The sequence below is a fragment of the Mobula birostris genome, chromosome 11, assembly GCF_030028105.1.
Source record: "Mobula birostris isolate sMobBir1 chromosome 11, sMobBir1.hap1, whole genome shotgun sequence".
Classification (NCBI taxonomy): Eukaryota; Metazoa; Chordata; class Chondrichthyes; order Myliobatiformes; family Myliobatidae; genus Mobula; species Mobula birostris.
In genome coordinates, this window is record NC_092380.1 from 10,132,475 (window position 1) to 10,159,013 (window position 26,539).

The following is a 26,539-nucleotide window of genomic DNA, read 5'->3' on the forward strand; positions in this document are numbered from 1 at the left end:
ACACAGTGGCTCTTGGTGCTTCTTTCAGGCATCGCCTGATTGGCCTGTTGTATACAGGCATGTGTGAGTGTGAAAGCGAGAGACATAAACAGGCAGACAGATGTGTAGAGTAAGAGAGATGGAGTTCACATCAGGAACAGGATGCACTACAGGTGCACATTCCTTTATCCGAAATTCCAAAATCCAAAAAGCTCCGAAAACCAAAGTTTTATTTTCACCAACAGTTGACGTCACTCCGGTGTGACACGACAGCACTAGCAGAGGCCGCCAGACATCAGTTGTGGCTCAGCGCTCGTACTGGTTACACGTGCATTTGCTGTTCGCTGATATTTTGTGTTCACTGTTGACTTTGTGTTTAATTTCACTGTGAAAGTGTCAAAAAGAGCTGCAGATACCCCTATGGGTAACAATGAGAAAAAGAGAAGGAAGCATCTATCATTATCAATAACGCAGAAAGTGGGAGTTATTGCAGAAGCTTGATCATAGTGTGTCTGTGCGGCGTCTTACTGAAAAAAAAGTGTCAGAAGTACCACTATATATGATTTAAATAAACAGAAAGACAAGTTACTGAAGCTTTATAGTGACAGTGACGTTCTACATTTATTCCAATAAGTCATTTACCATGTGCTTGATTCGGTTCATTTGAAGCTGTGTATTTTTGTTTCATTGAATGTTTTTGTTAGAAATAAATTTTTTTCTTGTCATTATTCCCTAAACAATACAGTATAAGAACTATTTACATAGCATTTTCATTGTATTAGGTATTATAAGTAATCTAGAGATGATTTAAAGTATACAGGAGGATGTGCATAGGTTTGGTGCACCGCTGGGTCCTAAAGTCCACCGCACTGAGCCAGGTTAAATAAGGGACTTGAGCATACGTGTTTTTGGTATGGTGGTCTGAAATCCGACAAATTCTGAATGCTGAAATGCACCCGGCCCCAAGGGTTTCGGATAGGGGATTGTGGACCTGTACAGTGAAACAGGGTGTGAGAGATAGGGGGGTGGGTAAGAGCCAGACAGGGTGCCATTTTGCAGGGGAGTCAGTTGATCAGGAAGCAGTCATTCTACTGGGCAGACAGAGACAGCAACAAGGACTGCCTCACACAATAGATCGGATGTGTTCCAGCTTCTCCTCGTACATACGATGGAATGCTTTGGCCAGGCTCAAGAATGGAGCGTTGCAGTTCTCCATCTCTTTCTGGGAAAAAAAAGAGTGAAAGATGCTCAAAGGCAAAATGCAACTTCAAAAATCACCCCCAACCCTTCCGTTTACACCAACGTGTAACATTCCCAGCTAATCTCTGGAAAGAGCTTTAAGGGTACTTGCTGTCACTCGCCTTTCTCTCCTTGAAAACATCATTATTTTGTCTTCACTTTGTGCACCCTTCCACACAGTTAAGCAGTTTCTCCTCCAGCTCATGCACGGGAGCATCAGCAGCAGCTGCACGCTCATGCGGTAAAGCAGAGTAAAGTTGCCGGCTGGGTTAAGGTAATGAGTACAAACACTCACTGAGAACGACTGCAGCTCCCTTAACAGCCTGGACAGAACAGTTCAGCTCACTAGCTGGAAACTAATGCAGCTGCCCTCCCTAACCAATCCAAATTACCTTGTTCAACAGCATTCAAATGAGAGCTTTTCAACTAGTCTGCTCTCATCTCACTCAACATATGTCAATCCTTGCTCTGAATTCCCACTTTCACTTCCTACATCAGAAGCCAAGGACTCAAGTCACTCATCAGAATCAAAAGTTTAGGTTAATATCTCCAGCCTGGAACTGATAAAAGCTAATTATCCATTAGAAAATCCAAATAACCCATTAAACCAAGAGTTAACATAAAAGATGTTCTGAAGACAAGATTATCTCCTGTGTTCTGAATCATAATTATCCCCAAATCAATATTATTTAAATCAACATCATTAAAGTTAATTATTCCTTCAATACCTCACTGCTGCTTGTTGGAACTTGCAATATGCAAAATAGCTACCACCTTTTCTAAATTACAGTACTGTCCACACCTCACAAGTAACTAGTTGCTACTAAAGTTATTTACAAGAGATAATGAAAGATGACCCAAGGCCTCGTTATAAGTCTCAGCCTGACCTGTAGGATGGCCATGTGGTGAGATGTAGCTCGTTGGTTGGCGTGCTCCAACCCAGGTCCCAGCAAATAACTCCCTGGGGAGAAAGGGGACAGAAGAGGGAAACAGAGTGGCATTGTTCCCTGTACTTACTGCAGAGGTCTCAAAGTATTCCAGACCCTGGCTGGCTGCCCATTCCTGCGCCTGTGCATACTCCACCATTCGCCTGCTTGCTAAATCCATCTTGTTGCCCACAAGCACTCCTGTAAATCAATAAAACAATCAACGTGACTATGGTACCAGATTTACAGCGAAACACTTCCCCTTAATTACACACAAATTCCTACGTTCCCAGAGCTCTTATCAGTATGAACTTGGAAATTTTGAAAATATTGTAGTATTTGACTTGTAAATCGTGCACAAGTACAAGTTGTGGGGAGATTTGGCATAGTGATAACCGTCTCTGGATCAGTAATCCAGAGACCCAGTTATACGCTGGGGACATGAGTTCAAATCCTACCATGGCAGATGGCGAATTTGAATTCAATAAAAAAAATCTGATTACCCTGAAACCATGTTGATTATCGTAAAAACCCACCTTTAGGAGAGGAATTCTGTTGTCCTTACCTGGTCTGGCTGATATGTAACTCCAGACCCACAGCAATGTGATTGACTCTTAAAAAAAAAATAGGGATGGGCAATAAATGCCAGCATAGCTGGCGACGTCCACATCATATAAGTGAATAAATTTTTTTAACGTACATCATATTTTTAAGGTAACTTTTTTTTTTATTCTTTCTTACTTCTCTTCTAATATTTGTATATCTGCACACTTGTAATGCTACTGTGAGACTGTAATTTCCTTTTGGATCAATAAAGTACTTACCTGTCTCGCTATAAAGGCACTGACCTGGTAGCTGGCCGTTGGGAGCCTGAGCCCGGGCCCTTTCCAGCCACTTTGTACAGCTGTTGAAGGATGCTGCATTGGTGATGTCACACACGAGGCAGATGACCCCTGCAAACTCCCACTGATTAAATTAAGCAAATACAGAGCAACTTAAAATTCACATTCTTTCTTCATTAATGGATTTAAACACTGCAACTCTCTATTATTTATGGACAGCACAGTGGCACAGTTAATAGAAGCACTGCCTCACAGCACCACAGACCTGGGTTCAATCCCAACCCCTGGTGCAGTCTATACAGAGATTATCTCTCCCTTTGACCCTGTGCTTTCCACCCACATCCAGTGTGTATCACCCCTGCTGTGCGGGTGAGTGGTAGAATCTCAGAGGAGTTGATGAGATTACTGGGGAGGAAGCAAGGATGTAATGTATAAAAGCAAGGGTGTAACACTGAGGCTTTATAAAGCTCTGGCGAGGCCTCATTTAGAGTATTGTGAGCAGTTTTGGGCCCCTTATCTAAGAAAGGATGTGCTGACATTGGAGAGGGTTTATAGGAGGTTTACAAAAATTACTCTGGGATTGAAGGGCTTGTCATATGAGGAGCGTTTAAGGGCTATGAGCTTGTACTCATTGGAATTCAGAGGAACGAGGGGTGACCTCATTGACACCTATTGGATGTTGAAAGGCCTTGATAGAATGGATGTGGAGAGAATGTTTCCTATGGTGGGGCAGTCTAAGACCAGAGGACACAGCCTCAGAATAGAGGGGCATCCTTTTAGAACAGAGATGAGGAAGAATTTTTTTTCACCAGAGAGTAGTGAATCTATGGAATTCATTGCCACAGGCAGCTGTGGAGGCCATGTCATTGGCTATATTTAAGGGAGTTGATAGATTATTGATTAGTCAGGGCACAAAGGGATACAGAAAGATGATAGGAAATTGGGGCCGAGAGGGAAAATGGATCAGAAATAGCAGAACAGATTACATGGGCCAAATGGCCTAATTCTGCTCCTGTATCTTATGGTATTATCAAAGATAGCATCATTAGATGGAGTTAGTATAAGTGGGTGCTTGGTAGTCAGTATAGTTGATGTGCTGTCTCTGTCTCTCTGTGAGTACAATGATAGCACTGTGGAAGTGTTTAAATGTGAATGACTGCGGTGATTAAAGGTCACTGTCCACTGCCTTCATGAGGATAATATGCCCATATCCAGTGAACAAGTAAAACAAGAATATCTATCAAATTACACACAGTGGCCACTTTATTAGATATCCCTGTACATCAGCCAACCATGTGGCAGCAAATCAATGCAGACGTGGTCAAGAAGTTCATTTGTTGTTCAGACCAAACATCAGAATGGGGAAGAAATGTCATCTAAGTGACTTTGACTGTGGAATGATTGTTGGTGCCAGACAGGGTGGTTTGAGTATCTCAGAAACTGCTGATTACTTATTACGGCTTCTCTCCCCTTTCTTTTCAGTCCTGATGAAGAGTCTCAGCCCAAAACATAAATTGTTTATTCCCTGCCATAGATGCTTTTAACTGCTCATGCATTTTTTTTTTGCATTTCTCTTTACTGGCATTTGGTGCAAAAATGAATTCTGATGTCATGGCTCCACTTTATTGCAGCTCCCTGACTTTGCTATTTTGGTGCAGACTAGTTTTTGTTTAAAGTGATTTTTATGAGAATTCAGCAGCTTTGCTTATTGATTCCCTCATCACCATGGAGGTGTTGTGCTGTTGTTTTGTCTGGATTGTTTAGATCTCAAGTTGAGCGCTCTGCTGGGGTTTCCCTGGGGTCGCCATACTGTCTTTTCTTCTGGAAGTTGCCTATCTGATGTGAATACTGCACTGAAATGGAGCCTACGGCTATCCAGTGCAGACTGCAGTTTTATACACCATATGACCATAAGATAGAGGAGCAGATAAGGCCATTTGGTCCATTGAGTCTGCTCTGTCATTTCATCATGACTGATCCAATTTTCCCCCAAGCCTAAATCTCCTGCCTTCTCCCCATATCTGTTCATGCCCTGACCAATCAAGAATCTATTAACCTCTGCCTTAAATATACATAAAGACTTGGCCTTCACAGCTGCCTGTGGCAAAGAAATCCACAAATACACCACCCTCTGCCGAAAGGAATTTATCCACATCTCCATTCTAAAAGGATACTCCTCTATTCTGAGGCTCTGGTCTTAGACTCTCCCACCACAGGAAACATCCTCTCCACATCCACTCCATCATGGCCTTTCCCCATTTGATAGGTTTCAATGAGGTCACCACTCATTCTTCTGAATTCTAGTGAATACAGGCCCAGAACAATCAGATGCTCTTCATGTGACAAGCCATTCAATCCGGGAATCATTTTCATGAACCTCCTTTGAACCCTCTCTAGTTTCAGCATATCCTTTCTAAGATAAAGGACCCACAACCACTCAAAATACTCCAAATGAGGCCTCACTAGTGCTTTATAAAGTATCGACATTGCCTCCTTGCTTTTATATTCTAGTTGTCTTGAAATGAATGCTAATATTGTATTTGCATTCCTCACCACAGACTCAACCTGCAAATTAACCTTTTGGGGATCCTGCACAAGGACTCCCAAGTCCCCTTGCACCTCAGATTTTGCACTTTCTCTCCATTTAGAAAATAGTCAACCCTTTCATTTCTTCTATCAAAGTGCATGACCATTCATTTCTCGACATTGTATTCCATCTGCCACTTCTTTGCCGATTCTCCTAATCTGTTTTAAGGCCCTCAAAACTGCCTGCCCCCACCCCCCCAGCTATCTTCTGTAAACTTTGCAACAAAGCCATCAATTCCATCACGCAAATCATTGATATATAATGTAAGAAGAATCGGTCTCAACACAGGCCCCTATGGAACACCACTAGTCACCGGCAGCCAGTTTAGCAAAGGCTCCCTATATTCCCACTCTTTGCCTCCTGCCAATCAGCTACTGCTTTATCCATGCTAGAATCTTTCCTCTAATATAGTGGGCTCATTTTTTTTTAAACCAACAAAGCAACGCCATCCCCTGTCCAGAATAGCCGATCCCCTAGTGGGCTAAACCTTGAGCATCTCTAAAAAGCCATTCTGTAAACACTCTAGAAATTCTCCCTTCTGGAATCCTGCACCAGCCTGATTTTCCCCAGCTACCTGCATATTGAAGTCCCTCATGACTAATGTAACATTGCCCTTTGGGCAGCATCCTCTACCTCCTGTTGTGATTTGTAGGCCACATCCCCACACACTACTGTTTGGGGATCTGTATACAATTCCCATCAGGTTCTTTTTACCCTTGCATTTCCTCGGGTCTATCCACAACAATTAAACACCTTCCAACCCTATGTCACCTCTTTTTAAATATTTGATTTCAATGTTTATCAACAGAGTGATGCAGCCCTGTGCCTTTCTGCCTATCCTACCGATACAATGTATTGCCTTGGACATTAAGCTCCCAGCTACAATCTTCTTTCAGCCATGACTCCATGATGCCTACAACATCATACTTACCAATCTACAACCGTGCTGCAAGTTCATCTACCTTATTCCATTTACTGTGCACATTCAGATACAACACCTACAGTCCTGTATTCACCCTTTTTGATTTTGGTGCACCATGCTCAACCTTTTGATTCCAGACTTGGTCTGAGGTCTTACCAACATCTGCCTCCACAACCTCTCCACTAATTGTTCCAGCAGTCTGGTACCCATCCCCCTGCAACTCTAGTTTAAACCCCACCATGCAGCATTAACAAACTTCCCGCCAGGAAACTAGTTCCCCTCCAGTTCAGGTGCAAACCATCCTTTCTGTACAGGTCCCACCTTCCCTGGAAGACAGACCAATGATCCAAAAATCTTATGACCCCCCCCCCCCCCCACACCATCTTCTTAGCCAAATATTAAACTGTATAATCTTCCTAGTACTAGCCTCACTAGCACGAGGCATAGGTAGCAATCCCAAAAATCACAACCCTGGAGGGTTAACTTAGCACCCAACTCCCTGAACTCCCTACGCAAAATCTCGTCACGCATCCTAACCATATCATTGGTATCTACATGGACCACGACTTCTGCCTGTTCACCCTCCCACTTAAGAATGCTGAGGACTCAATCCAAGATATCCTGGACCCTAGCATCTGGGAAGTAACATACCATCCAGGAATCTCATTCTCACCCACAGAACCTCCTGTCTGTTCCCTAACAGATCCCCTACCATCACAGCATGCTTCTTCCTCCTCCTTCCCATCAGTCACATAGGCAGCGGTCATGCCAGAGACCCGGCCACTGTGACTTTCCACTGTTAGCTCATCTCCCCTGACAGTATCCAAAGTGGTATACTTACTGTTGAGAGGGATGGCCAGAGGGGTACTCTGCATTGACTCCTTAACCTCTTTTCCCATCCTGTCACCCAGTTTCCTATGTCCTGCACCTTGGGTATAACTACCTCTCTATATGTCCTATCACCCCTTCAGCCTCCCAAATGATCCAGAGTTCAGTTCCAGCTCCAAATCCTTAATGCCATTTGCTAGAAGCTGCAGCTGGATGCATCTCTCAGTTATAGTGGTCAGGGACACTGGAGGTCTCCCTGCCTTCCCACATCCTGCAAGAGGAGCACTGCACTACCCTGTCATAGCTACCTAGCTGAACAGATATAAAGAGAAGAGAAAAAAAACTTGAGACTTGCTTTCTCTGAGCAAAGCCTGTCTCTGCTGAAGCCTGAAGATCACCACTCTGAATACATCCACTCCGATGATGGCCACTGTGCTTGCCCCAGCCTTCTCATAATTTGCTCTTACTAATTAATCCCAAACGCCAAATAGCCACTGGTCAAAGCTCTATAACGCTGCTGCGAACTGCTCCAGCTTTTTATCCTCGAGCAGTGGACCTGATTGAAGTCCCCTCCTCTCCAAACTTCTGATGTCCAGACTGACCACTGGTCAAAGTTCTATTACGCTGCCACGAACTGCTCCTGCTTTTTATCCTCAGGCATCATAATTATACCGCATGGAAACAGGCCTCCTTGGCCCAACTGGTCCAAACCAATATGTCCTATCCAAGTCAGTCCCATTTGCCAATGTTTGACTCATAACCCTTATAAATCTTTCCAGTCTATCTGCCCAGTGTCTTTTAAAATGTCATTCTTATACCTGACTCAACCACTTCTTCCGGCAGCTGATTGCATCTAGATACCATCCTTTGTGTCAAAAAAAAAAATTGCCCCTCAAGTTCCTCCTATATGTTTCTTCAGCACCATAAGACATGGTCACCACTGACATGGTCGGCCGAAGGCCTGATACTAAGCAGTATAACTCTATGACTCTATCTGATTTGGAGTCATCAAGTTATACCACATGGAAACCGGCCCTTCGGCCGACCATGTCTAATGGTCTTGAAGAAAGATCTAGGAGGAACTTGAGGGGCGACATTTCCAGCTTAAAGGATGATATCCATGAGGAATCAGCTGCCAGAAGAAGTGGTTGAGGCAAGTATAATAACAACATGTAAAAGACACTAGACAGGTACAGACACTGGAAAGTTTTATAAGGTTATGGTGAAAAATGGGATTAACTTGGATGGGACATCCTGGTTTGCATGGACCAGTGGGCCGAAGAGCCTGTTTTCATGTGGTATAACCTTTTTGACTGTAAAACTGCACTCTGCCATGGATAGCCTTAGGCTCCATTTCAGTGCAATACTCAAATCAGATAAGTCAACTTCCAGAACAAAAGACAACACAGTGACCCCAGGGAGACCAATTCAGCAGAGCTCTCAACCAGAGATCTAAACAATGCAGATAAAACATCACAATACCTCCACATGATGATGACGGAATCAAGAAAGCAAGTTTGCTGAATTCTTGTAAAAATCGCTTTAGAGACTAGACTGCACCAAAATAGCAAAGTCAAAAGAAACACAATAAAGTGGAGTCTTCACATCAGAAATTCATTTTGCACCCAATGCCAATAAAGAGAAATGCAAAAAAAAAAGCATGAGCAAGTAAAAGCATCTAAAGAGGGGAATAAACAGTCGCTGTTTCGGCCTAGGACCCTTCATCAGGACTGGAAAGGAAGGGGGCAGTAGCCAGATTAAGTAGGTGGGGGGGGAGGGGAAGGAGTACAAACTGGCAAGTGATAGGTGATATACACAAAATGCTAGAACTCAGCAGGTCAGGCAGTATCTCTGAAAACAAATAAACAGTTGATGTTTCGGATTAAGACCCTTCTTCAGGATCTCGGCCCAAAATATCCAACTGTTTATTCATTTCCATAGATGGTGCCTGACCTGCTGAGCTCCCCCAACGGTTTGTGTGTGTGTTGCTCTGGATCTCCGGCATCGGCAGAACCTCTTGTGTGTAAGCGATAGGTGAGAGCAGGTGAGGGGGAGTTGGGTGGGTAGGGATGAAGTAAGAAGCAGGGAGGTGATAGGTGGGTGGGGGGAAAGGCTGAAGAAAAAGGAATCTAATAGAAGACAGTGGACCTCGAAAGAAAGGAAGGGAGGAGGGGAACTGGAAAGTAGTAATGGGCAGGTGTGGAGAAAAGGTGAGAGGGTAATGAGAATGATGAATGGAAAAACAGAGGAGGGTCGGGGGTCGTAATTAAAAGTTAGAAAAATCAATGCTCATGCAATCACGTTAGAGACTATGCAAACGGAGTATAAGGAATTGCTTCTCCAACCTGAGTATGAAAAGATGCCATGAACAGATATGTCAGAATGGAAATGAGAAGTCAAGCTGAAATCAGTAGCTACCGGGAGATTCCTTCCTCTTCAGCCCTTTACCTCTTCCACCTACCACCTCTCCTTTCCCACCCATCCATCCATCTTCCCCCTCACCTGGTCTCACCTATTACCTCTTCCACCTATCCCTTCTCCTCTCCCACCCACCCACCTTCCCCTCATCTGGTCTCACCCATCATCTGCCAGCTTGTACTCCTCCCCTCCCCCATCTTCTTATTCAGGTTTCTGCCCCTTCCTTTCCAGTCCTGATGAAACATTGATTGTTTATTCATTCCGATAGATACTGCCTGACTTGCTGAATCCCTCCAGCATTTTGTGAGTGTTGCTCAAGATTTCCATCCTCGGAAGAATCCCGTGACTACGTCAGGCAGTTAAGAATCAACCCATTTACACTGGACAATCAAAGACGTATGAGCCGGGAAAAACGTTGGCACTTGCACTCATTCAATTGCCAGTTACCTGGCACAGCCAAAGTAGCATATAACGAGGAGAGTCAGCCCAGAAATTTAAAAAAAACTACAGATGATGGAAATCTGACATAAAAACAGAATCCTGGGAACATTCAGCAGGTCAGGCAGCACCAATGGAATGAAAAACAGAGTGAACATTTCAGGTTGAAGACTCCTCTTCATTTTCTTTTTCCCCACAGATGCTGCTTGATCTACTGAGTGTTTCCTGCATTTTGTGTAGTTATCTAAATTAAAGCTCTGATCCATAGTCAATGTACTGCTTCAGAGTGAAGTTGGAAGTAGCCTAATGGTAAATGACCCCGCCTCCTGCCCTATCTGGCACAAGTAGCACAAATGCTCCGTTGAGAGTTAAATCCACTAATTGATCACCATACTTGATTTTCCACCATGTCGTAGAAGATCTCTTTCCCTGAAGAGTCAAATAGGAAAAGCTCCTGGGAACAGAAATACAAGAATAAAATAAATCAACATCCAATCACAGATAGCCACACTAAATAGAAGTAAATTATTTTTTAAACTGCATATATGCTGGACATATTTTTAAAGATTAGCTTTATTTATCGCATGTACAGTACTCTGCAAAAGTCAGGTGTATATATATATATATCTAGGGTACCTAAGACTTTTGCACAGTACTGCAGCAATTTTATGTGTTGCACTGTACTGCTACCACAAAAAAAAACAAATTTAATGACATACATGAGTGATAATCAACCCGATTCTGATCTGGGTCTCTATTGTGGACTGAGAGTGGAAAGGGGTCAAGGAGTGAGGAATCATGGTTGGAAAAAGGGGGAGGGAGAGGGGAGGGGATGGAAAGCATCACAGAGACATTCTGTAATGATCAGTAAACCAATTATTTGGAATCAAACAACTTTGTCTGTTGTCTCAGGGCTGGATGTGTCCGCCCCAGCACTCTTCCTCTACCTCCTGTTCCACACCCCTCCCGGGGCGCTCCACCCTCGTCATTTCCAACGTCCTTTGCTCCCGCCAGGCTTACTAGCTCACTCCCTGCTCCACTGTATCTAAGACTTTTGCACAGTACTGTACATTGAAACGTACAGTGAAATGCAGTGTTTGTGTCAACAACCAACAGAGTTCAAGTATCCTGCTGGGGGCAAACCGCAAGTGTCATCATGCTTCTGGAACCCACAAAGCATGCCCACACAATTTACAAACCCCAACCCATACATCCTTGGAATGTGGGAGGAAATTTACAAGGACACGGGGAGAATGTACTCCTTACAGACAGTGATGGGAATTAAACCCCAATTGTCATCAGTGGTGCAGTGAAACATTACACTAACCGCCACACCACCCTGCCACCCTTAAAGCAAAATCTAAAAAGGAGTTTGTACATTCTCCCCATGGGTTTCCTCCCACAGTCCAAAGACGTACTGGTTGGTAGGTTAACTGATCTTTGTAAATTGTCCCATGATTAAGCTAGGCAGTGCGGCTCGAAAGACCAGAAGAGCCTATTCCGTGTTGTGTATGTGTCTGTGTGTCTGTGTATGTATGATAGCTAGATAGACAGATAGAATGAAACAAAAGATAATCACAGTAGAACAGGCAGCATCTGTGGAACGAGAAACAGAGTTTCAGAAGGGTCGCAAACCCAAAACATTGATTGTTTCTCTTTCCACAAATGGCCTGACTTCCTAAGTTTTGCCACATTTTCTGTTCTTGTACTCAACAAAAGCAGTTGTACATTTCAGATAGAATGGTCGCCTGTTTCTTAAATACTCACCACACTGTCTGAAGTTTCTGGGATAGAGACTGGATTTACAAAGACATCCACTCCAGTTGTCTAAACAGAAAAAGGGCTGTTAGCACATCCACACTTCAATTTCTGTGCCATTCTGTAACCTCACTAACTAGACCTCAATAATTCAATCACTTTTACAAAATTCAAACCCAAATAAATTACTAGAAGGTGTATCCACAATCAGAATGACGATGACTTAGTCAACTAGAGGTCAGGAGTAAGGATCTAGAGACCAGAGTTCAAGTCCCTTCACGGCAACTGTGGAACTTAAATTCCATTAATAATCTGCAATTTAAAAAGCGAATTAATCTTGGTCATGGCATTGCCTGGAAGGAGTTTGTTCATTCTCCCTTTGACCACTTGGTTTTTCCCCTGGGTGCTCAAGTTTCCTCCCACAGTCCAAAAACGTACCGGTTGGTAGGTTAATTGGTCATTGTTATTATCCTGTGATTAGGCAAGGGTTAAAAATCGGGGGATTGCTGAGCAGCGCAGCTCAAAGGGCCAGAACAGCCTATTCCATTAGATAGATAAGATAGATTAGATAACCACAAATGTCATAATGCATGTCAGAAAATCTCCCATCATCACCCAATCTGGCCAACAATGCCTCTCCAAAACAGCCAATGTACTTGACTCTTAAATGGTCTGGGAAGTCACTTAGTTTAGTCTTGTCAACGACAGCAAGAAGAATAAATACATGAATAAAAGAAGTATGAAACCAAGAGAAGTCAGCAATGGAATCCAGTAGTTATACTGAAATATTGCATCCCAACAGTATGCTCTTTCTCTAGACTGTAACCTGGATACATCATCCATGCTGTGTACTGGCAGCTGAGTAAGGATCAACGAGGGAGTTGTTGTCGCATCTCACCAACTTTTGGAAAAGTTACAAAGTTCCTAGAAGACCTGTACAATATAATTTTCCCATATCTTCAATGGCCTTATTGGTAAAAATCTATAAATCTCAATCATAAAGTTCCAAATTGACAGGGAAAGTATCCACAACCCATTGACAGGGAAAATCTAAGACTTCCGCTACTTTGTGGATGAAAATATTCACCTGATTTCCTCCTAAAAGCCTGGTTTGATTTTAAGACTTGTAACACGGAGCAGCAGTCAACCAAAACGCAACAGAAGCCTGCTCGTGCATGCAGTGAGTTAATGGCTGATGTTCTGACATAACTCCATTTTCCACCAAAATTTTTTTAACAGTCTAAAACATACGGATTGCGAGTTTAAGTTACCAGTGAGCTCCTGATGCCCTTTTTGAGGTGAAGAATTCTAAACAGTTACCATTCATTGGAAGAAGGTGGCGCCAGCGAACAACACAACAGTTTACGAAACTACTTCTTTTACTTCTTCTTCTTTCAAATATGATTCTGCTTCTATCAGAACCTGTGATTTACATTTTGATGGTGTGTTTGAGCCCTTTGTGCAATTTGGCACTTTGTCTCTGAGGGAGTTCAGCGAGGTTTTGAGCAGAGTGTGCAGCCTCCAGGCCAAGATGGGACGTGATTAAAGTATAAAGCAAGATTGATTCTGCCGGAGTCTTGGGTCTTGGGCAAGGTTTAATCAAGCAACACACACAAAATGCTGGAGAAACCCAACAGGCCAACATTTTGCGTGTGTTGCTTGGACTTCCAGCGTCTGCAGATTTTCTCATGTTCAAGGTTTAATCAATGTGGTTCGTGGATTGGACTCTATAGTTCATGTTATGATGTGTTTCTGGTTTCTGGTTACTCCTTCGTTATTGCTATTTTGTGTAATTTTGATCGAGACAGATTGGCTCTGCAGCTTACAGTCAATGAACAACACCGCGCTAAACTGAACTGAACTACACTGATGTTTTATCTTCTGTGTTTTTCAGTTAGTTTTTGCTGTTTGCATGATTTATTCTTATTTTTAAACACGTTGGGTGTTTGATATTTTCTTTGAACAGGTTCCATGATGTTTCTTTGTTTTGTGACTGTCTGTGGGAAGATGAATCTCAGGGTTGTATATTGCATACATCAGATAGTAAATGTACTTTGAATCTTGAACTCTGAACTCTCTGTGAAGGAATTTCAAATGTCAATGCTAACATGACCAATCCCTCATCATGAGTCTATCCTCCCTAGTTTTAGGAAACATCTTTCTGGCATACTCTAAAGTCCTCTCAGAAATCTCAGCACATACTATCCTCCTTCTGAAGTTTAAAGGATCCTGCTCAATCCCTCCTTGCAACCCAACATAATGCAACCTGCCCGCACAAAGTAATATTGGTTCCTGTCAAGATGGTTCCACCCAAAGTGAAACTACCTCAGAGCTGGGTTCACTCATTTTTGTTTCATTAAAACTTAAATTTGGGGAATCATCTGGAAAATCAGTAACTTTAAATAATTTATAAACACAAGAAAGACTGCAGATGCTGTAAATCCAAAGCAACACACACACTAAAATGCTGGAGGAACTCAGCAGTTTAGGCAGCATCTATGGAAATGAATAAACAGTCAACGTTTTGGGCCAAGACCCTTCTTCAGGACTGGAAAGGGCAGTGAACTTCTTTGAGGACACCGAGCAAAAGTGAATGGTAAAAACTCAGCACTAACGAGGATACACCCTGACGCTCCTCATTACAAGACTGATACAAATGAACACAAGCCTTCCCTTAATTTCCGTTTTGAGACTTTTGGCTTCTTTCAACCAGTAAGAATAGCCTAGAGTTTTGGCCTTCACCGCTCCACCCCATCTCCAGTCAACAAGTAATGGTATAAGTTTTCCTATGCCAGTTTGACTCTAGATTCCTCTTGTCTGACTCAGCCTGCTTTATGATAGATGAACATTGCTTTTTCACAGAACACAAAATCAGCCTTCCTGTGGACTCAGTCCAATACATCACTGGCACATCCCTCCCTACCACCCGTAGATAGTATCTGCATCACCAAAGATTCCACTATTCAGGCCTTGCCTCCTTCTCACAGCTGCCATCAGGCAGCGGGTTCTGAAGCCAGAATCTCCACACCACAAGGTTCAAGAACAGCTACTTCAATCAACTGGCACAACCCTAATCACTACAGTTTAGCAACACTATGACAACTTTGCACTAAAGTGGACTTGTGTATTTTTTTGTTATAGTTATGTTTATTTATTTTTGTTTATACAGCGGAGAACAGACCCTTGGTGCCCAGCAACGCACCTACACTAGCTTAATCACAGGACAATCTACAGTGATCAATTAACTTACTAACCAGTATATCTTTGGACTGTGGGAGGAAACCGGAGTACCCAGAGGTAACCCACACGGTTCATGGGGAGAACATACAAACGCCATACAGACAGTGCCGGAATTGAACTCCGACCTCTGGAACACCCTGAGCTGTAATAGCATCACACTAACTGCTGTGCTACCAATGTGTTCTTTCATGTAAAAATTGTTTAATTTATGTTTTTCTTATGAATGCTACTTGTATCATGCTACTGCACTTATGCATACATGTACTTGAGCCTCTGACAATAAACTTGACTTTGACTTGTTATTGCACCACCTCCATGCTTTGATTAAAACCTCTCTCAGCAAATGGGGAGGGTAACAGCTTCTCCAGGCAAGTTTCTACCATCTTGTAGCTCCACTCAGCATCTTTCTGAGACAACAGGCTAGATGTGCTTCTTGCGCAGGGGGAGCAATTAAGCCACCTTGCAAATGTCCTCATTGCCTAAAAAATTAGATTCTTGCAATTTCACAATTAACAATGTCCTAAAGCTGCTCAGGTCTTTACCCTGAAAAGCAAAAATCTGCAGACTATGAAAACCCAAAATATAAACAGAATATGGTGTACTCAGTAGGTGAGGCACTCTGTGGAGGGAATTTTCCCCACAGGTGCTGCGTGACCCACTGAGTATTTTTTTTTGGTATTTTCTGTTTCTCATTTTAAATATTTATCAATACCATCTTAAAACCACACCCAACCAAGCTTTGGGCAACATGCACTAAACAAGTGTTGGTGTCAAGTTTCTTTCCAAGTTCATTCCTATCTTGCACCAAGCCCTGTTTACCCATCAGACCAATGGAAATTACTAGAATCCTGTTATAAAATCCCTCTGTTATCAACTTTACAGGACTGAGGTACCCACACATCTCCACTTCTGCCAATATGCACATTCCCAATTTTTATGGCTCCACCTTTAGCCATCTTCAGCCTAAATTCTAAAATGTCTACCCAAAAACTATGCCTCTCACTTTTTCCTTAAGCTCCCAAATACCCTGACAAAACCTCTGCCTGCTTGTTCCAGTATTTTTCTCAATGTCAAATGGCCCAGAAGTCCCTTCACTTTATTACAAGGCACTATTGATTTTAAAAAGAGTTATTCTCAGCATCACTGGCAATACTGTATCTCCCAGTTAAGTCAAGTTTATTGTCAATTCACTATGCATATGTATACCGCCAAATGAAATGTTTCTATAGACAAGGGTTTAAAGCACAGTAGTACATATATATATATACACACACACAATAACTTAGGAAAGCAGGAATTACAAATCCACATAGATTATGCATAGATAAACAAAGTAAAGTGCATAAATTAAATATAGTAGGGTACAGTACAAATTATCCAGTGACACTTCAAATGCGATGTGGCAGGGAGTTGAGAAGCCTAACGGCCTGAGGGAAGAAAACGTTTCCCATCGTGACCGTACTTGTCTTTATGCATCGGAGTCTCCTTCCTGATGGTAAAATGTCAAAGAGGATGCTGGATGGATGGATACCTGTTTGATTATTGTCTCCTACCTTAGTTACTTCCAGGACACAAAAGGGGTCATCGGAGACAGAATTGAATAGTATTGAGGTACAGGGCCAGCCATGATCAAACTGAATGGGAGAGCAGACTTGAAGGGCTGAATATCCTGGTCTTGCTTCTACTTTTCTTGATTTTCTATCTTACTACTGCTATAAATTCACAAACATTATGTCTGGACATTTTTAAGACTGAAGCACAGATCAACTGACCTACCATGGTATAATTTTTCAGAAAATGGGCACTTTCACTGCGAAATACTTGCACCAATGCACTCTTCCCAACAGTGGAGTCACCTAAAAGACAGAGTTAAATGACAACATTAAAATCACCATCGGCACACAGTTTTAGTGAAATTTGGCATAAAAACAGAAAATTCTGGAAATATGCAGCAAGTCATACAGCATCCATGGAGAAAAAGTGTTAACAACTCATGGCCGGAATCTGTCATCAGTACCCTTGACAAAAGGTCCTGGATCGGAACCATTAACTATTGATTGATGCTGCCTGACCTGAATGCTTCCAGGATTTACATCACGTGTAGTTCTTTGTTAACGAGATTGCAGAAACTACAACCTGGATTAACAGGTGAGCTCAACAAATTGGGATTATCTGTGGGAGATGGGAAGTAATTGTTGGCATTTTGGGTGGAAATCCAGACTTTTTTTTTAAGTTATTTTTACTTAAATATGATCAAAGTGTGACTGGACTAGTAATCCTGAAATTTCTGCAAACATCCCTTTGCCGGCACCATCAAGGACCAAGGTGCCGGAGAAAGGTCAGCAATAGCCAGAGAGTGGTGATCTATGGAATTCGTTGCCACGGGCGGCTGTGAAGGCCAAGCCATTCGGTATATTTAAGGCAGAGGTTGATAGGTTCTAGATCAGTCAGGGAACGAAGGGATACGGGAGACGGCAGGAGATTGAGGCTGAGAGGGAAAATGGATCAGCCATGATGAAATGGTGGAGCAGTCTTGATGGGCCAAACGGCCTAATTCAGCTCCTATATCTTATGGTCTAATATCATGAAGGATCCCACACACCTTGCTCATGGACTGTCTTTCCCACTCTCATCAGGGAAGAAGCTGCACAGAATCAACAGCAGGACCACTAGACTCAAAAAGCAGTTACATCCCCCAAGAAGTCAGGCTCATCAACACCTCTGCCCATTAAAGCTCAAACAAAATTTATTATCAAAGTACATAAACAACCCTGAGATTCCTTACCACCACTACAAACACAACTCCTCGTGTCACTTTACATACACACATACAATCAACGTATATAAGAGTTACTTGTACATTGGGTTCTATAGAATTGCTTTTATATTTACATTTGTGTTCTTTATGCTTATTGTATTTTTTATGCTGAATCAGATCCAGAGTAACAATATTTTGTTCTCCTTTATCCTTGAGTGCTGAAGAACGACAATAAGCAATCTTGAATCTTGAAATCTGAATGAGCTGGACCTTCCTCTCAGCAGTTTCCTACATGCACCATCACTACACAACAATCTGCTACAGGATCTTAGCTTCTGTCAATTACAAAATAATCCTCTCACAAAGGAGGACAGGTAACAGCTATGAACAGCTGAGAAAATCTCTGACAACTGGTACAGCTATATTCCAAGGCAAATCCAGCTGATAACAATTTTGAATGCTTCTTGACATTTAGAAAGTCAAAACCTATAAATAAAATTAAATGTTGCACATATATTTTAAAATAAATCCAATAAAAGATAATAAAGATAACTTCTGTAACAATTGGCAGTTTAACACAGGGAAAGCTCTTGAAGCAATGATCAGGAACAGAATTAGGAGTCACTCGGGCAAGCAATTAAGAGAAAGCCAGAATGGATGTGTTAAAGGCAAACTATACCTAACCAAATTTACAGAGATTACTGAAGTGAAGAGAATTGAGGCATTATCTTTGACATAATATATACAGACTTCCAAAAGGCTTTGGCTGAAGTGCCTCATAATATCAAGAATAAACATTATATAATAATAGGGGCTATAGCAGCATGGATAGAAAATTGGCTAACCAAAAATAACAATGGAAAGTAATGATGGAAAATTTTCTGACTGAAGATCACAGGATATAGGAGCAGAATTAGGCCATTTGGCCCATCGAGACTGCTCCACCATTTCATCATGCCGGATCCATTTCCCTCTCAGCCCCAATCTCCTGCCTTCTCCCACTATCCCTTCATGCCCTGACTAATCAAGAATCTATCAACCTCTGCCGTAAATATACCCAATGTCTTGGCCTCCACAGCCACCTGTGGCAACCAATTCCACAAATTCACCACTCTTTGGCTAAAGAAATTCCTCCTCATCTCCATTCTGAATGGACGTCCCTCGATTCTGAGGCTGTGTCCTATAGTCTTAGACTCCCCCACCAAAGGAAACATCCTCTTCACATCCACTCAATCAAGGCCTTTCAATGCTTGATAGGTTTCAATGAGATTTCCTCCTCATTCTTCTGAATTCCAGTGAGTACAGCCCCTGGGCCATCAAATGCTCTGAATGTGATATGTCTTTCAATCCCAGAATCATTTTTGTGAACTTCCATTGAGCCCTATCCAATGCCAGCACATCCTTTTTTAGATAAGGGGCCCAAAACTGTTCACAATACTCCAAGTGAAGCCTCACCAGTGCCTTATAAAGTCTCAACATTACACCCTTGCTTTGATATTCTAGTCCTCTCGAAATGAATGCTAACATTACATTTGGCTTCCTCAGACATCCCACCCTGCAAAAACTCATTTCAGGGAGGTAGCACCCTGCCCCCAGCCCCCCTTGACTTCCAAGGGTGTATGTAATACTTTGTTTAGTGATTTTGTCTAATCTGTAAACCAAGTTGGGTATATGCAGAAAATGATATTAAAATATGTACTTACATTATAATATATTATCATGTTTATCCTATTACAACTTATGCAAGTCTACAGGGAGTTTGGCCTCATCACGTTGGACATCAATAGCATAGCTCCTTGGCAGCTAGCCAGCTAGTTTAAATCCGGGGTCCCCAACCTCTTTTGCACCGCAGACCGGTTAAATATTGACAATATTCTTGCAGACCGGCTGACCCCAGGTGGGGGGGGGGGTCATATTGTTTCCTCGCGGCCCTGTAGTAGTTGGGGACCACTCTTAGCATGAAGAGAGACCAATCAGGATGTTCGCTCTCCCTCTCAAAAAAAAATCAATTTCCGGGATATTGTATATAATTTCCGGGCGTCAGGGAACCACTTTCGATATGCGGGAGACTCCCAGAACTTCCGGGAGAGGTGGGATGTCTGTTTCCTCACCACAGGCTCAACCTGCAAATTAACCTTTAGGGAATCCTGCATGAGGACTCCCAAGTCCCTTTGCACCTCAGATTTTTTAATTTTCTCTCCACTTAGAAAAATAATCTACGCTTTTATTTCAAAGTTCAAAGTATATTTATATTAATGTAGGTATACATTATACAACCTTGAAATTTGTCTCCTTTCAGGCAGCCACAAAACAAGGTAACTCCAAATGAACCCATTAAAAAAAGCTATGTACCCAATGGACAGAAAGGGAAAAAAAATTGTGCAAACAATGAAAGTAAGCAAAAAGCATTTAGAACTGAAGTTTTACAAAAGACATGAAGCCAGGCATCACTGCAGCCGAAGTAGGCCACAGCCTCATTTCAGCGCATTGCTGAGTAAACATCACGGAGTAGAAAGCAGAACAGGCCCGTCCCTCACCTCTGGTCCTGACATCCTGACCTGGTGCTTAAATCATCCAAATATCGGGGCGTTCCTCACTCTCAGACAGCTCTAGGGCCTGGACCCTGCTGCCACGATTCAGCTCCTACCCAACCTTTCCAATTCGATCAGACATCAGGACTTCCCTCACTCCCATCTCCCTTTGCCTTTGTCATGCCTCGCCTTTGCCTCTCTTATTTAATAAGGTGTTTCGTTGATTTTCATTGTTTTGTATTTTGCCACTGGTAAGTAGTTGCTAGGCATCAGCAATGCCATCTTAAACACTTCCCGACACTGTATTCGATCTGCCACTTTGCCCATTCTTCTAACCTGTCCAAGCCCTTCGGTAGCCTCAGAAGGGAAGTGTGCAGCTGGAATTTCCCAGGTTTGTTACTAAGACTGCTTTTTTAAAAAAAACATATTAATTATTTGGACTTCGCTGTACAAGACACAGCTTCCAACTCTGCAGATGATACACAGCTTTGAGATATAGCAATATGTAATAAACTTCAAAAATATAAACACACGAGTGGTGAACACAGCAAGTAGGTAGCAAACAGAAGTTTATGCTGAGAAATGCAAAAGGTTGCATTTTGAGATGATGAATTAGAACAATACAAATTTGAGTAGAAATCTAAAAGAAAAAGAAAGATCTGGAGGCCCATGTAAACAGTTGGTTGAAAATAGTGAAGCAGATTGAAAAAGTGGTTGAATGAAGCACAAGGATCCTGGGAATTATAATTAGAGACAAAAGCAAAGAAGTGCGATGAATCTATATAATACACTACACCTAAAGTATTACATCAATTTCCAGGCCCTACATTTAGCAAATATTTAAAAGCTTTAAACAGAATGTAAAAGAGACTTACTAAAACTATTCCAGGATGAGGGTCTTGTTAATATGCATAGACAGGCGAAGCTGTGATGTTTTTCCTTAGAATGAGATATCTAATTTTTTAAAAAAGATAAACAAATCCCAGTGGCAGAAGGGTCAAAAACTAGGTTACAAAGTAAAGAAGGAGACTGACAGGAAACAAAACTCAATGTGAAGTAAAACTCTTTATGAATGAATATTTAGGGCCAGGATTGCTCTAACAAGCATAGTAGAGGAGGCAGATTCAATTGCAGGGTTCAAAAGCAGTTTGGAGAAGTAGCAAGGCTATGGAAGAAGACAGGGGAAGTGGGAACATCAGGATTTCTCTAAAGTGTGAAAATCGTTAAAAATCCTATTTTTTTAAATATGTATTGCTATAGCCCTTTTGATTTTGTGGGTTTATTCTTGATGATAAGACACTATTTTTCTTATTTTAAATATTATATTCTCTCATTCTACGCAGAACCATCACAGCTCTCCAGACTATACATACGAGGGGTGATTGATAAGTTTGTGGCCCAGGGTAGAAGGAGTCAATATTAGAAAACCTCGCACATTTATTTTTCAACGTAGCCCCCTCCTACATTTACACACTTAGTCCAGCGGTCGTGGAGCATATGGATCCCTTCTTTGTAGAAGTCGGCATCTTGGACCTCCAGAAAGTGGTCCACAGCAGGGGTGATTGATAAGCTCGTGGACTAAGGTAGAAGGAGATGACTGATACAGCTCTCGTTACGTGCACGTGCCGTTCAATTCTTTGAGTGATCATACAGAAAGTTTGAAGTTAATAACTCATCTTCTACCTTAGGTAGAAGGCCACAAACTTATCAATCACCCCTTGTATTACTAAGGAAGGAACATCGACTCAGACCATGAGAGGCTTACGTCGGGCATTTTCATGCCTTACAAGGCACAGATTGGAAGTCTGTGTGGGGCGCCACTTCTCGCACAGACACTAGAGCAATATGTGGTTAAGTGCCTTGCTCAAGGACACAAACACGGTGGCACAGCTGAGGCTCGAACCAGCGACCTTCAGATCACTAGATGAATGCCTTAACCACTCGGCCACGTGCCCAACACAAAGTCGTTCATATCTGGAATCAGTTTGGTAGGCAAAAAAAAAGACAGCAAATACAGGGCTGATGTGATAATATTCAAGCAAGGTAAAGGCAGACAAAAGCATTCAATGGTCAAAAAAACATTCACATCACATGCTCTGTCCAAAACCTTAACCATTTTGCCAAGAAAGGTTCAAGGTTAAAATTCACATACAAATAAGCATTGAGATAATTAAAGCAACACACATTAAAGTTGCTGGTGAACGCAGCAGGCCAGGCAGCATCTCTAGGAAGAGGTACAGTCGACGTTTCAGGCCGAGACCCTTCGTCAGGACTAACTGAAGGAAGAGTGAGTAAGAGATTTGAAAGTTGGAGGGGGAGGGGGAGATCCAAAATGATAGGAGAAGACAGGAGAGGGAGGGATGGAGCCAAGAGCTGGACAGGTGATTGGATAGCGAGTCTGAGTCAAAATGTGGTCGAAAAGTTGAAGAGCCGAAGAAATTACAGATGGGGAGCAGTGACAGATGGTTTCACTGAACTCCCGTCGAAGAGAGGATCTAAACTTCTTCGGTGTAGGCATCACCAGAAGAGGCTTCGCAGTAGTGAATTTAAAAACGCAAACAACAGGAATTCTGCAGATGCTGGAAATTCAAGCAACACACATCAAAGTTGCTGGTGAACGCAGCAGGCCAGGCAGCAGCTCTAGGAAGAGGTACAGTCGACGTTTCAGGCCGAGACCCTTCGTCAGGACTAACTGAAGGAAGAGTGAGTAAGAGATTTGAATTATGCAACTTATATCTACTAATCAGAGAATGAAAATAAATAGTGCAATAATCTATTTGCGAATTTCCACTAATCACTCCATCATCCAAGAAAACCCATATCATCCAAGCCATCCCTTTTCTCACTGCCACCTTCAAGTACAGAAGCCTGAAGATACACACTCAACATTTTACAAACAGCTTCTACCATCAGATTTCTGAATGGACATTGAATCCAAATACACTATTCTTTTTTATCAATACTTGATTTATATATATTTCTTAGTGTAATTTATAGTTGTTTTAATATGTATTGCATTGTACTGCTGCCACAAAACAGTGTAAAAGGAACAATCCTGAGAGGTAGCTGCACTGCCAGAGGTGTAGTACTAAGGAAACACATGGGCTGGAGGGAACCCACTGTAAACGGAGAATCTACAATAAAAGCAGAAGAAATTGCAAATTCTCAGCAGGTCAGGCAGCGTCTGTGGGAAGACAATTAACATTACAGGTTGAAGATCCTTTATCAGTGATAGGAAGGAGACAAGAGAAGTTGCACTGATGGAAATGCTATCAATGGAACAAAAAGCTACTCTGGCTTCTGTTCCAGAATCCTCTCTGATGTGGCATGGTCCCACTGCAACCAATGGTTCCATCTTATATCAGAGAATGTACACAGTATACAACCCGAAATTCTTATTCTCCGCAGACATCTACAAAACAGAAGAAAAAGCACGTATTCAGCATGGAATAACAGCCAATGGGAGTTTGGAGTGGAAAAGTAAAGGTGACTTCACCCAGGTCGAGCAGAGAGCAAAAAAACAAAGTTTTGTAGCTGATTTTTCAGAGTTTGAGCAGGAGCTTGTATATAACTGTCATCAGGGCTATGTTAGTCATGGTGGATTTTCAATATGCAGATAGATTTGGAAAATCAAGTTGATGCTGGATCCCAAGACAGAGAATTAGTGGAATGCCTCTAAGATAGCTTTTTGGAGCAGCTTGTGACTGAGCCCACATGGGAACCAGCAATTCTGGACTGGATACAATTAGGCAGCCTAAGGTAAAGGAACCCTTGGTCACAATAATGATTCCATTTACCCTGCAGTTTGAGAGGGAGAAGCTAAAGTTAGATGTATCAGTACTACAGTGGAGAAAAGGGAATTACAGAGGCATGAGAGAGGAGGAGTTATATACTTGAGGAGGAGTTGTAGAAAGGATCTCCTGTGGACATGAGTTGAGAGTAAAAGAGGACAAGAGTAGAGAGTTTAAACGCAAACAGGAATTCTGCAGATGCTGGAAATTCAAGCAACACACATCAAAGTTGCTGGTGAACGCAGTAGGCCAGGCAGCATCTCTAGGAAGAGGTGCAGTCGATGTTTCAGGCCGAGACCCTTCGTCAGGACTAACTGAAGGAAGAGTGAGTAAGGGATTTGAAAGTTGGAGGGGGAGGGGGAGATCCAAAATGATAGGAGAAGACAGGAGGGGGAGGGATGGAGCCAAGAGCTGGATGGGTGATAGGCAAAAGGGATACGAGAGGATCATGGGACAGGAGGTCCGGGAAGAAAGACAAGTGGGGGGGGGGGGACCCAGAGGATGGGCAAGGGGTATATTCAGAGGGACAGAGGGAGAAAAAGGAGAGTGAGAAAGAATGTGTGTATAAAAATAAGTAACAGATGGGCTACGAGGTCCCCCCCTCTCTCTGCATTCCGCAGGGAATGCTCCCTACGCAACTCCCTTGTCCATTCGTCCCCCCCATCACTCCCCACTGATCTCCCTCCTGGCACTTATCCATGTAAGCGGAACAAGTGCTACACGTGCCCTTACACTTCCTCCCTTATCCCCATTCAGGGCCCCAAACAGTCCTTCCAGGTGAGGCAACACTTCACCTGTGAGTCGGCTGGGGTGATATACTGCGTCCGGTGCTCCCGATGTGGCCTCTTATATATTGGCGAGACCCGACGCAGACTGGGAGACCGCTTTGCTGAACATCTACGCTCTGTCCGCCAGAGAAAGCAGGATCTCCCAGTGGCCACACATTTTAATTCCACATCCCATTCCCATTCTGACATGTCTATCCACAGCCTCCTCTACTGTAAAGATGAAGCCACACTCAGGTTGGAAGAACAACACCTTATATTCCGTCTGGGTAGCCTCCAACCTGATGGCATGAACATCGACTTCTCTAACTTCCGCTAATGCCCCACCTCCCCCTCGTACCCCATCTGTTACTTATTTTTATACACACATTCTTTCTCTCTCTCTCCTTTTTCTCCCTCTGTCCCTCTGACTATACCCCTTGCCCATCCTCTGGGTTTTCCCCCCTCCCCCTTTTCCTTCTCCCTAGGCCTCCTGTCCCATGATCCTCTCGTATCCCTTTTGCCAATCACCTGTCCAGCTCTTGGCTCCATCCCTCCCCCTCCTGTCTTCTCCTATCATTTTGGATCTCCCCCTCCCTCTCCCCCTTTCAAATCTCTTACTAGCTCTTCCTTCAGTTAGTCCTGACGAAGGGTCTCGGCCTGAATCGTCGACTGTACCTCTTCCTAGAGATGCTGCCTGGCCTGCTGCGTTCACCAGCAACTTTTAAGAGTAGAGAGTTGAAGGGCAAAAGTTTAGGGGTAACATGAGGGGGAAATTCTTTACTCAGAGAGTGGTAGCTGTGTGGAACGAGCTTCCAGCAGAAGTGGTTGAGGCAGGTTCGATATTGTCATTTAAAGTTAAATTGGATAGATATATGGACAGGAAAGGAATGGAGGGTTATGGGCTGAGAGCAGGTCAGTGGGACGAGGTGAGAGTAAGAGTTCGGCACGGACTAGAAGGGCCGAGATGGCCTGTTTCCGTGCTGTAATTGTTATATGGTAAAAATCCCAAAGAATGAACGACAGGAAAACGTTAGAACCCCAGAGTATCACTAAAGCATTCGATGGGCCTGCCACTATCACGTCTGCCAGACCCTGCTGTGTGTGGCTTCAGGAGGTGGTCAGCTGTGAGGCACCTGGGTGTGTCTTGGTAAGGCTGGAGGCGCCACACAAAGGCAGCTCCTCCTCCTCCTGCCAGGTTTTTTTTTACTCGACTTACCAGCCAGAAGGCATTTGGCCCTCAGTTTCACCATGGTTGGTTCTGGAAACGGACTATTGGTCTGGCTCCTGATCCTCCATGGAATTTAAACCGGAGGTGGGCTTAAGAAGGAGATTTTTGAAGAAGAAAAGCTGCCTTAAAATTAGTGACTAACAGCTCATTAATCCGTTGATTAGTTCAATACAAGACTAATTCAGTAAATTCGTGTTACTACTGATCGGTAACCCGCTCTCCACACCCTCACACCGCTTCAGGCCTTCAGTGCGGCCTCCTTGGTTACCGCTCCCCAGCAACGCATC

The 26,539-nt window shown here is 42.9% G+C and overlaps 1 protein-coding gene across 1 annotated transcript; it reads right to left on the reverse strand.

The window, feature by feature from the left end:
* Positions 1-568: 568 nt before the first annotated feature.
* Positions 569-26,534, reverse strand: ift27 (intraflagellar transport 27 homolog (Chlamydomonas)). Its single transcript, XM_072271603.1, has 7 exons — positions 26,241-26,534; positions 16,954-17,033; positions 11,947-12,006; positions 10,574-10,633; positions 2,993-3,110; positions 2,236-2,345; positions 569-1,201 (listed from the first exon to the last, which is right to left on the reverse strand). The coding sequence occupies exons 1-7, from the start codon at positions 26,272-26,274 to the stop codon at positions 1,103-1,105; spliced, it is 561 nt and encodes a 186-aa protein (XP_072127704.1). The 5' UTR covers positions 26,275-26,534; the 3' UTR covers positions 569-1,102.
* Between the last annotated feature and the right edge of the window lie 5 nt (positions 26,535-26,539).

Excerpts from the sequence above, each read along its gene's own strand:
- ift27 (XM_072271603.1), bottom strand. The coding sequence starts at position 26,274 with ATGGTGAAACTGAGGGCCAAATGCCTTCTGGCTG. Across the intron at positions 3,111-10,573 it reads ACGACATGGTGGAAAATCAA|TGGGAGTTTGCAGGGGTCAT; the intron begins GTATGGTGATCA and ends TAATTTAATCAG. Across the intron at positions 2,346-2,992 it reads TCCCAACGGCCAGCTACCAG|GAGTGCTTGTGGGCAACAAG; the intron begins GTCAGTGCCTTT and ends ATTGATTTACAG.